We start from the raw sequence: 17,156 nt of genomic DNA, 5'->3' as shown, positions 1-17,156 counted from the left end.
TGGATGTTTTGACAGTAATACATTTAGCGAGTGGTTCACCAAGTTGATGCTACCAAGACTGAAAAAGCTTGAAGGAAAGAAAGAAGTAATCTGTGACAATTTGTCCTCACATTTGACAACTTATGTTCCAGAGCTCTGTGGTGAGAATAACATTTAATTCATCTGTCTACCAGCAAACAGTACTCACTTTACAGAGCCTTTGGACACTTCTTTCTTTGGGCCCATGAAAGTGGCCTGGAACAGGTCCTTACAGAGTGGAAAAGTAGCAAGCAAGGTTTCAAAAACACTGTCTTGCAGAAACAGAATTTTCCATTTCTGTTAAAGAGATTAATGGCTATAGTTGGCAAGAACTCAGCAAAGAACCTAATGGCAGGTTTCCAAAAGTGCAACGTTTAACCAACAAAGATGCGGTACAAGACTCTTTCATTGAAGCCCTTGACAATAAGAGAACTGAATGGACTACTGGTGTTGGCAGTAACAGAGGAAGGAAGAAGCTTTCAGTCACACCTGATAGAAGTATGACAGTAATGCAGAAAAAGGTTTTGAAGAAATACAGAAGAAGTCACAAAAATCAAGATAGTAGTTCAGGAGAAGATTCTGATGCCATCTCTCTCAGAAATTCTTCTGAAGATGAGGATTATCTGAATCTCAAGCCAGGTCACCGTCACCTGTAGAGATTGAAGTGGATGAAACCCAGTTACTAACCAGGCCAAAGAAGAAAAGTCCAGGATTTGGAGAAGTTGTGCACACTGTGGGCCAGTATGTGATCTTCAAGTATGAGGGGGAATATTTTCCTGGATTAATTACTGATGTAAGTGATGTTGGAGCTACAATAAGTCCAATGCAAAAGCCTAAGAAATCATGGAAGTGGCCAATGCCAAAAGATGAAATAAAGTATGAATTCGATGAAATAATTTGCACCATTCAGCCTCCAAAACAGATAAGCAAACGTGGCTTATTCTCCATACCAGAACTTGAAGGATATTGGACCTATTACTCACTATATAGGCTACATTTTGTGTTAAATCATTAATTTGTTAAACTACTTCGGTAATAAAATTTGTCTCTGCTAACAAGATTGTTATTTTTTCTTAATTCTGATGGTCAGTCATTGCTCCAGTACTCTGTAGTCCTCATTTCTTTAGTAACTGCTTTATTCTCTATCATTCCTATGGTCAAATACACCTCCAGACGTATGTAATCTTCATTTTTAATGAAATTTAGGCATCCGGTGCAAGGTATCCCCAGTCATTGCTCCAGTACTCTGTAGTCCTTATTTCTTTAGTAACTGCTTTATCTCTATCATTCCTATGGTCAAATACACCTCCAGATGTATGTAATCTTCATTTTTAATGAAATTTAGGCATCCGGTGCAAGGTATCCCCAGGGCAAGGAAACTTTGCACCACTTTTTTAAAAAAAAAATAATAAATAGAAATAAAAGGTTATTTTAAGAGATATAAATACAGATTACTTTGCAAAAGACTGTTGTAACTAATCAAATCAGTTTGAGAAACAAAAACATTAAGGAACCCCTGTTTCTAAACTATTTTCTTAAAAAATCTGTAAAAAGTGGAGCAAAGTAACCTCAAATGATGGTATTTGCTATTTGTCTGTAGGGAGTGCTAATCAAATCATATTTTTGACAAGATCTGTACACATTGTTTGCAAGAAGTCATCTGAAGCTTTCTGAAAAAGTTTTTCTAAAACTCATTACAACTTAAGCTGCAATATGTTTGCACTTTATTTTACATGTCAGTTATTTAGCACATATGCAAATGGAATCCAGGTAAATTGTTATGATTAAGAGCAATATTCAGTATATTTACATTACTGAGTGATAATAAATTTAGTATGAATAGTTTGAATTGTGTATTCCACTATGACATTGAATCCAATGTGTAAAAATTTTCATTCTGAAATGCAGCACCTAGGTTCACATCTCAAGTCTCAATTAATATGAATTCCATATGTGGGATATTACAATACAGTGTTTGGAGCTGAGATTGTTCATGTGTGAAACTGAAATATTAATGGAAACTATTTGGAGTTTCAGCCAATATACGAGCAAAGTTACTTGAAAGTAAACCATTTACAGAAATCAAAGCAATTAATTTTAAAGTGGATGATTATTTGTGCCTGAGTGTGTGCTGCATGACATAATAATATAACTAATGGGCCTCATTGGAATTGGTGTGTGGAATAAAAGATAAGCAATGTTTTTACTGTTTTACTCTGTTTCTATGCAGTTACAGTAGGAGTTCACGTGTGAAACTATTTTCTTTTTATTATTGAACTGAAAAACCATACAATTAAAATTAAAGAGGAACCGATTTCAGACTATGGGTTGCAGTTAAAAAGCATGTAATTAGGAATAACATTTAAGTATTGTTGTAGTTGTCAACTTTTCAGTTTTTCTGATGTAAACATATTTCTTGATTTTGTGCAATTAATCTATGTATATTAATTACGATGTTCATTAATTTGTAGCTCAGTTAGCCTAATGCTGGGTTTTGTAATTGTTTTTCATTAAAGTTTGCAAATGTAACAGTATTTGTAAACAACCATTATTGTTAAATGCCATACACCTCGAGGTGCTAGACGTCACAAGTAACTGGTCAGTAAGAAGTGTTAATCAGGCTGTATTTTGGACAACATCTGTACATGTTTTCTAAAAGTTAGCTGAAGCCCATTACAAATTGAAGTTGCAATTGTTCTAATTTTAATCCATGTATACTGATTATGTTTTTCATTGATTTATAGCTCAATTACCATAATGTCAAAATTTGTAATTGTTTTTCATTCAAGTTTGCAAATGTAACAATGTTCGTAAGGAATCAACATTGTTAAATGCTACATACATCTGGGTGCCAGAGGTCACAAGCAAATAGTCAGCTGCTATTTCTCAGTAGGAAGTGCTAATCAGGTTGTATTTTGGACAATACCAGTACATGTTTCTGAAATGTTAGCTGAGGCACATTAAAGATTGAATATGCAACTTAAAAAATGTGTGTTGAGTTTTTATTTTAGATGTGAGTTATTTACCGCTTATTAAAATGAAGTCCACGTGAATTTCACAATTAAAAGCAACATTCAGTATGCCTAAATAATTGCATGATGATAAATTAAGTATGAATAGTTTTAATTGTATATTCCACTGTGACACTGACTCCAGTGTGTAAAATATTTTGTTCTGAAATGCAATACAAAGTCTCAATTTTTCTTATTTAGTATTAATTCCTATGTGGGATATTAGACTGCATTAGGCTAATAATTACTGTGTGTATCTGAATATTATACATTTGCATATTTGTGACAAGTTTGTTATTTCTCTGAAATGAAAATTTGTTTAAAATGTTTTGGACTTATTCCACTTGCATGAGGATCATTGCACCTGGTATCTGTGGAAGTAACATCGTTACATCTCTTTTTTTGTAAATATGTGTAATGTATTTTTGTTTTATAACATTTTATAGAAGTCATTCTTGAGAATATCCTCACTATGGATCCATCTAATCTAATCTTCTTGAAGCATTATGATTCTGTTATTGTGCTGAACTTCACTTCTTCTCCAACTGTCTACATTTCTAAAGTATTATAGTTACAATGTAAATTATATAAACTGATCAGGTTTTTCATCAATATTCGTATATTTGTTAGTTGTTTTGTGATATCTACTTTACACTGTTAGGCACCTGTAGCACCAAAGTAATAAAAAAAAAAAAGGTGAAATTTTGTGAAGAGAAAGCTAACAATACCAGCAGATGTTTTTTCATTCAGGGGAAAACTACATAAATAAGATTTCTTCTCTGATGAGCTACTTTACCTCTGTTCTGGGGTTGAGTCTTCTTGTCCTTGACTTGAAGGAAATACCTGTTCCGTCACAATGAAACTATGGGCATCAGATTCCGTATGCTTCACATGAGATGCTGTATTATTAATTTTTTTGGGGCTGGATGCAGCCATCTGAAATTCATTTAAAATTGACATTTGTAAATGCAGTATCATAGTGTGACCTATTGCGAAAAACTGTTAAAATTTTATGTTTAGAATGTAAACATTACCAAACTACCATTTTTTCTCATTATTGTTCAAGAGATAGATATTATATAATACATTCTTAACAACAAAACTCTTGTTTTGTTTAAGGCAATTCCATAAACACATGTAATGTCCAGGAAGTGACAAAGAATACAATAAGGTCCAAAGCAGCAATTTAGTAACTTTTCTGAAAGCCCTACTCTCTGCACAGGCTTAACAGTGAAAACTAAGTCTCCAGGGCTATATCTCACTTGGAAGTGTAGCACTTTTGGTCATACTCCCAGGTGTCTAGGATCTGTATGCTAGCCAACTGTCTTGTTTCTTCGGTACATCAGCTGGTATGAAAAGCAACCAATTTCACCCCATTACATCATAGTTCCTCTTATACAATTCTCTGTTAATTAACTGTAATTCTTTAGTTGATTTCTTCTTCATAGATTTCTATAGTTCTCAGCAGTGCTGGATCTTCCCTCTGTTCAGCAGCAATGTTATTTAAAGCAACAATTTCTCACAGTTCACAAATCAAGGAAAAGTCCATATAATTTGATGTAACACAAGATTAGAATAATCACAGCATTCAAACAAAAATTATTTCCCACTTTGTACATGAAGGGAATAGCAAGGAACCATAATAACTGGTACAATGGGACATACCCTCTGCCATGCACATTGCAGTGGTTTGCAGAGTATGGACATAGGTTTAGATGTAGATGACTGAGATCTGAACCATGGTGCTGTTCCATCAAAGGATTCCTTGAAAGGCAAATGGCACCTTTGTGTTCGCAACCACTTCCATGTACCACTGTGATGTTGTACTTCCAGAGCCTCAGTGCCCATCTTGCCAGTCAACCCAATGAATCCTTCAGGCTTGTCAGCCAGTATAGAGAACAGTGGTTCATCACAATGCTGAACAGTTCGCCAAATAAGTATGACCGGAAGTTGTTGATGGTCCAAACAACTGCAAACCACTCTTTCTTGGTTGCAATGTAGTTCATGATGCACTTGGACAATACTCTGGAAGCATAAGCTGTCATCTGTTCATCACCTTCCTGAATCTATACAGAACTGCCCCTATTCCAGGTCCTGATGATGAAGATGTTTTGAAAAACCCAGAGACTCCACCAGACAATGTCATGTCTAAACCACAATCAAGTCCAAATCCAAAGGCAGATTCACCAATGAAACTCAACACTTACTACTGAAAGCATATTTAGTACCAACACTAATGTACAGCCAGAGCAGAACTGAACTCTTGGGCAGAGAGAGCAGCTATCTATCCAAACACAGAATATTCCAGAAAGCTGGTATTCACACAAACAACAAACTTAAGATATTTTAAGAACATTCCAGAAACAATGAATACCAAATAACAAATATTTGTTGGTGGTTGGGTCTGAGCTAGGGGCCTGCCAGCTGACAACGCAAGCCAGTACAACACGCTGCTTGCACAACACTTTCTGGCAATATGAGGGAAGTCGTAAGCGGAAACAGACTAAATGAGTCACAAACTATTAAATCTGTCAGAAAATTAAATGTAACAGCTGAGCTCCCTTTCCATATTACTAACAACAATTTCTCACAGCTCATTAATCAAGAAAAAATCCATATAATTTGAAGGAATAGTTATATCTCACAAGGTAACCCTTCAACATTCAGCCATTAAAACAACAGAGATTGTATGAATGCATGTTGTCTGTCCTGTCAGACATGTCTGAAAGAACAGATACAATACAGAATCTGCAGCTGTGATGCACACTATATAAATTGATGCTGGAAGGGGAAGAAAGGAGGGGAAATGCAAGGAAGTAATGACATCAGCTGCATCATCATTCTATGCAAAATCAGTGGTGACAAGTGAAAATGAGTGTGAAACTGGGATGCAAATCAGGGAACTCCTGCTCACTGGGCATTTGCCTTAACAACTGCACCACCCAGATTCAGTGTTCATTGCATAAGCTGAGAATATCTTGGCATGCTTCCCAGCTGACCCACACTCCAACCTAGCGCTGCATACCCACAGACCCGAGCTATGTCCTGCATGCTTGCTAATTTTAGATTCTCACTGGAGGTCAAACATACATGTGTATCTGCACTGAAGATTTTGCATTATTCATACAACTGATTTGCCTCAAAGGCAATGAATCCACAACCTTCAGTGTGGGTGCACATTTACTTTCGGCCTCCATTGGGAATCTAAAATTAGTGAGCATGAAGGATGTGGACAGGGCCTGCATGTAGGTGGCACTAAGTAGGAGTGTGGCTCAGTTGGGGAAGATAGTTCACGCATTTGCAATAAACACTGCGTTTGCAACTGCCCAGTAAGCAGGAGATCCCGGGTTTGAGTCCCAGACCAGCACACATTCTCACTCATCACAGTTGATTCCACATAATGCTGATATAATTAATTCCTTCCCTTTCCTTTCCTTTCCTTTCTCCCCTTACCAGCTTCACTTTACATAACATGTATCAGAGATATGGATTCAAGAACAGACACCACACAGCTGGCCGCAGTGGTCTCGCGGTTCTAGGCGCTCAGTCCGGAACCGCGCGACTGCTACGGTCGCAGGTTCGAATCCTGCCTCGGGCATGGATGTGTGTGATGTCCTTAGGTTAGTTAGGTTTAAGTAGTTCTAAGTTCTAGGGGACTGATGACCACAGATGTTAAGTCCCATAGTGCTCAGAGCCATTTGAACCAGACACCACACATTCATAAAACTGATTTGCCTCAATGGGCAGTGAATCCATAGCCTTCAGTGTGGATGCACATTTACATTCGATCTCCAACAGGAATCTAAAACCAGTGTGCAAGAGTGATAAAGAATGGGACGGTGCATAGTTAGTGACAGGTGGGAGTGTGGGTCAGCCAGGAAGCGTGGTGAGATAGTCTGTGCATTTGTGATAAACACTGTGTCCAGGAGGTGCAGTGGTTAAAACAGCTGCCTTGTAAGTAGAAGATTACAGGTTTGAGTCCTGGTCTGGCACACTTTTTCACTTGCTGCCAATGATTCTGTGTAAAGTCCTGATGCAGCCAGTATCGTTAGTCCCTTCCCTTTCCTTTCCTTTGTCCTCCTTCCATCTTCAATTTACATAAAAACATTGTGACTTAAATGTATTTTTTTGTATGAGCAACAGCAAAATGTGTTTTGATTTATTCATTTTCTGCCTGCTTGTGATTTCCTCAGCCTTCATAAGTCTCTTTCCTCCCTCACTCCCTAACTGCATTGTCTGATTATTGTTCTTCATTCCTACTTTTGATTGTACTCAGCTTTGTCTACTGTTCTTTCTTTTCTTTTTTATTTAATTTTTCAGAGTCTGTGCCTATCTGCCAATATTATAACTCTGTCTGTCAATTTCCCATCACTCACTGATAAATTTAATACAACTATGTTTTATTTCATTTATTTTTGTTTATTTTTTTCCATGTGAGTTTATTCTTTTTTTAACACATTTATTTCTCTATCTGTATTTAGTCATTTGTTTTAGTCACATCCCATTTTACTCACCACATTTATGAGTACACAATATCTATATATGATGATAATTAGGATTCACATGCCTTAGTTTGGAATTTTTGCTGTTACAGTTTTCTTTATTATGTCCAGTCCTTCGTCACTTTATCTACACACTGTGTTTCCTGATTAAGGTTTCTACATGAGACATTCCTTGTGTCAAAACCTCTGCATATATTTCTTAGGTCTCCTTTTGGCGTAGCTGTAAATGAACAAGTTTAGATCTATGTACATTCCACTGAAGAATGAAAATTTAGTCTACAAACAATTGTGTAGGCTGTAGCTAAGCCATTGACCCACAGTACCCTTTCACCCAAGAAATCCTGTCCCACAAGCTACATAGGGGAACTTCTGTGATGTTTGGAAGGTAGAGAGAAGTACTGGTGAGGACAGATAAGGAATTGAGCCTCGATAGCACATTTAGTAGAGCATTTGCCAGCCATGAACAAAGGCTCTAGGTTCAAGCTCTTGTCTGATTCACAGTTTTAATCTGCCAGGAAGTCTCAGATTAATGCACAAATCAGAGCATCCACTAAGCACCCTTGAATAATGGTTATGTGACACCATGATAAGCTCTGGATTAGTAGTGCTGTAAATCAAATGTACATGGAAATGAAGGGGTGAAAGACTTCATTTGGAAAAGAAAGTGGACAAGTATCCAAGGCTGTATCCAAATATAAAGATGTAAGGGAAAAAGATCATCAACACAGGTAAGGTAACAGTTTCTTCTGAGGAAGGCACCCCTAGGTGGCATTGAAAACTAGATAAAGAATTTTAAATTATATTTGCAACCAGTTGACTGGAAATTTGTGTCATTGTTTCATTGAAATGGTTTTATACCATTGAGCTGTACCAGAAAACTTTGCAGACATTGATTGAATATGAATTTGGAAGTGATTAATCAGTTTATTCACAGAAGGTGTGCATAATAACACATGACATCAGTCATCTAGCCAGTAGCATCTGATGGTGGGCAATGTTATTACATGAAAAATTACTAAGACTATATTGAACCATTACAAAGTGAGAGATTAATTTGGAAAAGCAATACAGAAGTAGTAAGGTGTGTTATTTAGAAACACAATAAATGGTAAAAACTTTATTCTTTCAAATCAACCTTTTCACTTAAAATGAAGAACTTATGATAATAATATTTGTAAAGAAATGAGACATTTTCATTTAGGCAGCATGTGTGTGTTCCATATGAAACTTGTTCTCTCTGTTAACTGTTCCTTACCCATTCCAAGTCACTGCAAAGAAAACTGCTTCAATAAAGAATCATCAAAACATAAAGAAGGTTATAGTTGGCGACCATGACAGGACATGACAATAGTTAACAGAGACAACAGTCTTCTAATGAAACCCGAGCATGTTGTCCAAATGTAAATGTACTTCTTTTCTTTACAGAGTCATATTACAGTCATTAGTTCTTCAGTTCAAGTGAAAAGGTTGTTTTGAAAGGATAACAGTTGATACCATCTCCTCCATTTACTGAGTTCACAAGTAACACATTTCCTAACAATGTCTGGACACAATCCTATTCATATTAGCAATTAAATTCAGTTCCACTTTCACACTGAAGTCTGCCATTGTCCTATTACTTTCCCAAATAAAAATCCAAATTAAGCTGTCACATTCAGATTGCCTTAACAATTGTTAAAGCAACAGTAAAGCCCATTAACAGATGCTGCTGAGTGAGAATTGTGATACAGATTTTCCCATTGATTTCGTGTGCAATTACATTCATCATCCATGGATACACCATTTAATCACTCACTGATGCCCTATCACATGAGTGAAAACTTCAAAATTCATATTTTATCAATATCGGCAAACTGCCCTCATTTTTATGGTGCAACTCAACTGCCAGCAACAATTCATGTGAAACCTGAACAACTACTGCCTTCGCCTCGTGTAAAGTCATGTGAATGGTGTGCTTGAACAATGTTGAACTAAGCAACAAGGCAACGTATTGTGCCAGAAAAGTCATGCTCAGCTCTGAATGTTCAAGAGAATACATTTCATGTATTTCATATTAGTGCAGTCATCGTGAAGCCTATTCATTTGGACATGCGTGCATGTCCAAAGGAACAATACTTATTCTTCTTAATACCACAGGAACTGCAGTACTGTATTTATCTGTCAATACCAGGCAGCAACTTTCAATTAAAATGTCCTCCCCCATATGGGAATTACATAATGTGTGTACATGTATAGGTTGTGACACAGGATCAATGACGTATGGAAGTTTGGGTCTTGCCACAAGTCAAGCACAGATAGCCAAATTGGTTAAGGTGACCAGTTCACGTAATGCAAGAAAATGGGGTTTGAGTCCCAGCCCAGCACAAATGTTCATTGTCATCATTCCCTTCAACAGTGAATGGTTGTTCATTTTTGCAGCTGTGAAGGAACAGGCAACCACCAGCTGTTTAAGGGAATGATAACAATAAAAATTTGTGCCACATCAGGACTCAAACCTTAATTTCTCGCTTTACGCAAACAGTCACCTTAACCGTTTTGGCTACCTGTGCATGACTCGTGGGTAGACTCAATCTTCCATATGCTGTCATTCCTGCATCTGTTACGAAATACATGAAATGTATTTGCAGCTGTGAATACATTTCATGTATTTCATAACAGCATAGTCGCTGCAGTGCCTGTTCTTTCGGACATGCATGCATGTACAGATGACGATTGCATTATTCTTCTTGATAACACAGGCACTGCAACATCCTATTCATTCACCAATACCAGGCAGCGACTTTCAATTAAAAAGTCCTCCACTGTACAGGAATTACATAATGTATGTACGAGTACAGCTTGTGAACAATAACATATGGGAGATTGAGTTTGCCTGTGAGTCACTCACTGATAGCCATAGCAGTTAAAGGTGACTGCTGGCATAAAGCAGGAAATCATGTTTTGAGTCCCAGTCTGGCACAAATTTTCACTGTCATCATTCCCTTAAAGAGTTGATGGTTGTTTGTATTTGCAACTACAAATATATTTCATGTATTGCATAGATTATTTGTTTGACTATCTCTGTGTCTGTGACGTACACTATAATTTAAAAGTAAAACATTACAGGGAAGAGTAAAATAAAAGAAATCATCTAGGTGTACACCTCTTGTAGCAGCACATCATGCACTTGTGTTTAGAAATGCAGACTGCTTCATGTCAACCGATTACACGATACTCATGGGATATTTATGAGGCAAAGCCACGCCTGTCCACTAGATGGCAATAATGTGGGAAAATCAGAGAGGAATGTCTGATTCCTTCTGACGTAGCTCATTCAAATTAAACATTTCTGAGAGCTCAAGGTTTCTGTTCCTTAAGTAACTGTTCATTTTCTATTATGGCACTTATTTCCACAAGCAACGATTAATCTGAATTAGTGGATATACCGCATTTTGCACGTGGAGGATGCAGTTGTTTTTGGAGCTGTTGCCCTGGCAGTGTCTGTAACCCTTAGGTTTTGGCCATAATAATGACGATGATGAGAAAAGGCCAAATGTTGTTAAAAATTTTTTTTGTTTATTTATAGATGCATATTTTGTATTGTTTTAGAATCTTTTTTATTGTTTTAGAATCTGAAGATGGTCATTGTATGGCAGAAACTGGTTATGACTGTTTAAATTTTTACAAAATATTCAATCACACATTCCATGACAAAATGTCATTTTTTCCAAAATGTTGTTGGTTTTGACACTGGCTGGGAAGAAGGTATAAAAGCAGAGGGATACACAGGGTTCAGTCACATTCATATGTCCACTACCTATGTTCGAAGTCAGTGTGCAATAACAACCCACAGATGGCAGATGGCAGCACTTACAGTGGAGGGTATATCACGAATGTCAGGCAGATGTGGACAACAGTGTGGTAGTTGACGTAATGACCAAAGGAGCGATGTATCTGACGTCTAAAACGGCAAGATCATTGGCTTTCTGGCCAGTGGTGGAAGCATTTCCAAAACAGCTAAGCCTGTAAGCTGTTTGCTTGCCTCCATCATTAAAGTATATCATACATGGGAAAATGGCACTATCCAAAACAGGTGACAAGGTACCTGTGATACATCACAGGCCATAGATGTTAGTGGTAAATGGCGGCTGTGGGTATGTGTACAGATGTGCAACTGTTGAACAACTGAGCTGGCCGGTGTGGCCGAGCAGTTCTAGGTGCTACAGTCTGGAACCGCGCGATCACTACGGTCGCAGGTTCGAATCCTGCCTCGGGCATGGATGTGTGTGATGTCCTTAGGTTACTTAGGTTTAAGTAGTTCTACGTTCTAGGGAACTGATGACCTCATAAGTTAAGTCCCATGGTGCTCAGAGCCATTTTGTTGAACAACTGACCTCCAAGATGAACCAAGGGGCTACCAACAGTGTCTCCTCAATGACCACTCTGTGAATGTTGCTGCATACGGGCCTCCACAACAGGTGCCTGGTTCACGCACTCATGCTGACTGCTGTTCATCAGTGATGAAGGCTGGTTCAAAAAATGGTTCAAATGGCTCTGAGCACTATGCGACTTAACATCTGAGGTCATCAGTCACCTAGAACTTAGAACTAATTAAACCTAACTAACCTTTGGACGTCACACACATCCATGCCCAAGGCAGGATTCGAACCTGCGACCGTAGCGGTCGCTCAGTTCCAAACTGTAGCGCCTAGAACCGCACGGCCACCCCGGCCGGCGATGAAGGCTGGAATTAGCATGCCAGTGTCACAACTGGACGTCCACCGAGTGGCGACAGGTAGTCTTTTTAGATTAATGATGTTGTATGAACCATCGGACAGATGGCCGTTCGTGTGTACTGCCTCACAAAGATTGTCAGAAGGGTCCAGGCTGCAGGAAAGAGCATTATGAAATGTGGAATGTTTTTGTGCCATTCCCTGGGTGGTTTCATCACTCTGGAAGGCAGAAGTATGAATCTGTCCTTGGGGACCAAGTCGGCCCCCACATGCAATTTGTGTTTCCTTGGCACAATGGCATCTACCAGCAGAACAATGCAATGTGTCACATAACTCACCGTGTGTGTGTGTGGTTAGAAGAGTACTGAGATGAGTTTACCGTCTTCCCCTGGCCACCAAACACCAGATTTAAACCCAGTTGAGTATCTTTTGTACCAACTCGACCCGGCAGCACACATAACAGATCCTCGGCCAAGAAACACCTACTGTAGCTGGCCACAGCACAGGGGTCAGCATGGCTCCCCATCTTTGTTGGTACCTTTCACAACTTCACAGGCTCTCTCCATGCGTGTCTCACAGAGGTCAGTGAAGCAGAACGTGCTTATTCAGGCTTTTGATAGGTGCTCACATTAACGTGACTGGATAGCGTATTCCTTATTAACTAAGGAACTGAGGTGGGAAGATCTGCAGGAATTTTGGAACTTCATAAGAATGGACGTGACTTACTTTAACAAGCTGCAGTCGATAATGGAGGAAGGAATTCGCTCAAGTGACACAATAATGGCAGGAGGAAATTTTACCTAGTCGGAAGTAATAATTAAACAACTGTTTTTTCATTTTGTGACTGGACTCTTCCTCCGACTAGTGCCAGTTTACCTTTACTGGTACGCCGAAAAAAATAATAAATTAAATAAAGCAAAAGATGCTACCAAATCAAACGTAAAATTTCATCAGTTAAGGTGTTATGTATACAAATCGAAAATCTCACTTGTAAAGTTATATGAACATTTGCTCAGAAATAAATGACTGCCGACGCACTTTATAAAGATACAGTGGGTTGTGAGAATAATCCTCGCTATACGCCTGGATTAGGACGCTTAATGACTGGTTGGTCCATTCCATTTCTAGAATACGAAGTAATTTGTACAAATGATGTTTCTCACAAACTAAACTAAACTCCTCCCGCACAGGCCATGAAGACCCAACGTTACCGACTGGCCGCCGTGTCAACCTCTGCCCATAGGCGTCACTGGATGCGGAGATGGAGGGGCATGTGGTCAGCACACCGCTCTTCCGACCATATGTCACTTTCCGAGACCGGAGCCGCTACTTCTCAATCAAGTAGCTCATCGGTTTACCTCACAAGGGCTGAGTTCACCCTGTTTGCCAACAGCGTTCGGCAGACCGGGTGGTCACCCATCCAAGTGCTAGCCCAGCCCGAGAGCGCTTAACTTCGGTGATCTGACGGGAACCGGCGTTTCTCACAAACAGCTTATATAACAGAAAGACTGCCGTCAAAAATTTTTCTTTTTGTGTAAATACCGTACCGAGAGCGATGGCGCAGTGGTTAGCACAATGGACCTGCATTCGAGAGGAGGACGGTGCAAATGCCCGTCCGGCCATTCTGATTTGCGTTTCCCATGACTTCCCTAGATCTTCAAGCGTCGGGGCAATTTCCTAACTCGCTTCAGGCCCTTTGAAAGGGTACAGTCAATTTCCCTCCCCATCGTCAAAAAAAGAACTCTTCCTCGACAGGACGTTAAACTGTAATCTTCCTAACTTTGTTTACTTTGTGCATTTATGAATATTTACTCACTGAAAAATGCGCAAAAGCTCCAATATGACAACGCAAAGGGAATCTCACACGCTCAATATTTATTTCGCAAAAATATACACTACTAGCCATTAAAGTTGCTACACCACGAACATGACGTGCTACAGACGCGAAATTTAACCCACAGGAAGAAGATGCTGTGATATGCAAATGATTAGCTTTTCAGAGCATTCACACAAGGTTGGCGCCCGTGGCGACACCTACAACGTGCTGATATGAGGAAAGTTTCCAATCGACTTCACATACAAAAACTGCAGTTGACCAGCGTTGCCTGGTGAAACGTTGTTGTGATGCCTCGTGTGAGGAGGAGAAATGCTTACCATCACGTTTCCGACTGTGATAAAGGTAGGATTATAGCCTGTCGCGGTTGCGGTTTATCGTATCGCGACATTGCTGCTCGCGTTGGTCGAGATCCAATGACTGTTAGCAGAATATGGAATCGGTAGTTTCAGGAGGGTAATACGGAACGCCGTGCTGGATCCCAACGGCCTCGTATCACTAGCAGTCGAGATGACAGGCATCTTATCCGCATGTCTGTAACGGATCATGCAGCCACGTCTCGATTCCTGAGTCAACAGATGGGGACGTTTGCAAGACAACACCCATCTGCACGAACAGTTCGACGACGTATGCAGCAGCATGGACTATCAGCACGGAGACCATGGCTGCGATTACCCTTGACGCTACATCACATGCAGGAGCGCCTGTGGTGGTGTACTCAACGACGAACCTGGGTGCACGAATGGCAAAACTTCATTTTTTCGGATGAATCCAGGTTCTGTTTACAGCATCATGATGGTCGCACCCGTGTTTGGCGACATCGCGGTGAACGCACATTGGAAGCGTGTATTCGTCATCGCCATACTGGCCTATCACCCGGCGTGATGGTATGGGGTGCCATTGGTTACACGTTTCGGTCACCTCTTGTTCGCATTGACGCCACTTTGAACTCTGGACGTTACATTTCAGATGCGTTACGACCCGTGGCTCTACCCTTCATTCGATCCCTGCAAAACCCTACATTTCAGCAGGATAATGCACGACCGCTCCTGTACGGGCCTTTCTGGATACAGAAAATGTTCGACTGCTGCCGTGGCCAGCACATTCTCCAGATCTCTCACCAACTGAAAACTTCTAGTCAATGGTGGCCGAGCAACTGGCTCGTCACAATACGGCAGTCACTACTCTTGATGACTGTGGTGTCGTGTTGAAGCTGCATGGGCAGCTGTACCTGTACACGCCATCGAAACTCCGTTTGACTCAATGCGCAGGCGTATCAAGGCCGTTATTACGGCCAGAGGTGGTTGTTCTGGGTACTGATTTCTCGGGATCTATGCACCCAAATTGCGTGAAAGTGTAATCACATGTCAGTTCTAGTATAATAGATTTGTCCAATGAATACCCGTTTATCATCTGCATTTAGTCTTGGTGTAACAATTTTAATGGCCAGTAGTGTAGTATCAATAAATTGCGCGAAAAAGGGAGACCGAGAACAGCAGCCGGCCACGGTGGCTGAGCGCTTCTAGGCGCTTCAGTCCGGAACCGCGCGACTGCTACGGTCACAGGTTCGAATCCTGCCTCGGGCATGTATGTATGTGATGTCCTTATGTTTAAGTAGTTGTAGTTCTAGGGGACTGGTGACCTCAGATTTTAAGTCCCATAGTGCTCAGAGCCATTTGAACCAAGAACAGCTTAATATGCACAATAGTTATGCCCGGATAGCGTCAGTTACAACCCCGCCATATAACGAACATGGCGGCTCTCGACGACGTGGAATTCGTAGTCCTATGTACTACGACTGAATTGCTTGACTTACGAAACACAAACACAAATGACGCAGAATGGGCGAAAGAAGTTTGAAAGGCGTCCAGCAAACATTTCAATGGACCAGTTCATTCACGGCAGTACAGATTCGGAAAAAGCAATACCTACTCACAATTGAAACAAATAAACTGCCTAATTTATCGTGTCCATGCACTGTTTTCGATGCATTTCTCTACTTTAACAGCAGTTGTAAAAGAAATAAAACAATTACTTAGTGATTTCTGAGCGAAAGTTTACACAGTCTTATGTCCATGTTGTGACAATTGCTGCAAGAAAAGAAATACATGTATCTTCACTGGACAGCTCACCTTATTTTATTTACCAATTCTGAAAACTGCTGTAAGTAAAATTAACATTTCTGCTTACTTTAATGGCACCATTTTGATTGTTTTACCGGTACGTATCAGCTAGTATGACTGTTGGGTATGCCAGGCCTCAAAACAGTCTTCCAAATACAGAGCAACACCTACTATACAAGACAGTAAGGAGTGTTTCACAGCCACGCTGTCTACATCAATGAGTTATATAGTTTAAGTTAGAACAGGTGCTTTATAGTTATGTCATCCATTGGCGTTCACGTCAAGTGCTGCTATACATTTCTGAAAATCAGTTGAGCTTCCCATCATTTTAAACTTAGAATGACTGGATTATGAATTTGTAGCCATTTTTAAACTTAGGGCAAGTGAATTTTGTGAATTTTCCCACCATTTTAAACTTAGGAGAAGTACGCCCTTGGGTCTGAAATTTAAGGTAGCTAGTTTGAGGTTAAATTGTTTAAACTGATGTCAGAGTGGTGAGGGAGGAACTGTTTCGACTTTAATGTCAGAGGAATATTGTTTAAACATAACACTAGTGGATTTAGAATTGGTTAGAACAGATGATAGTAATAACCACATAGTGACAACCATCCAGTTCTAAAGTATGCTCCAAAACAACTTGTTTGAGATGTGACGTTGTTTAAACTTTGAGGAAAAGTGGGCTTACGATTTCTGAATTGAAATAACGAGATTCTGTATGACACATGTGTTGGTAATTTTGAATTTCCCACCAAACCAAAACTTTGTGTCACAACTGTTTAAATGGTGTTATCAGAGAGGAAACCTTGTAATTTTGTAAGTCACCTGACTGCTAGAAATAGAGTGAATAATAGTTAAAGAAAACTTGTTAAATAAGTTAACAGACAGTTACTTCCCTTTGCCCTTTGCTCTAGCACCTCAGATTCGGATGTCATAGAGACTGAGCAGGATACGAGGTC

At 39.7% G+C, this 17,156-nt stretch overlaps 1 protein-coding gene across 1 annotated transcript in view; it reads right to left on the bottom strand.

Annotated features, from left to right (window-relative positions):
• LOC124777505 (caspase-1-like) overlaps nucleotides 1–17,156 on the bottom strand; it is a 71,710-nt gene that overhangs the window by 52,836 nt on the left and 1,718 nt on the right. The window contains exon 2 of the mRNA XM_047252948.1: nucleotides 3,826–3,965. Within this exon, the coding sequence (XP_047108904.1) occupies nucleotides 3,826–3,965 (140 nt within the window). The remainder of the gene's footprint in view (nucleotides 1–3,825; nucleotides 3,966–17,156) is intronic.

Source organism: Schistocerca piceifrons, chromosome 2, assembly GCF_021461385.2.
Source record: "Schistocerca piceifrons isolate TAMUIC-IGC-003096 chromosome 2, iqSchPice1.1, whole genome shotgun sequence".
NCBI classification, from domain to species: Eukaryota; Metazoa; Arthropoda; class Insecta; order Orthoptera; family Acrididae; genus Schistocerca; species Schistocerca piceifrons.
Note: the sequence above shows the minus strand (reverse complement) of the source record. Positions and strands in the feature narration are given on the sequence as shown.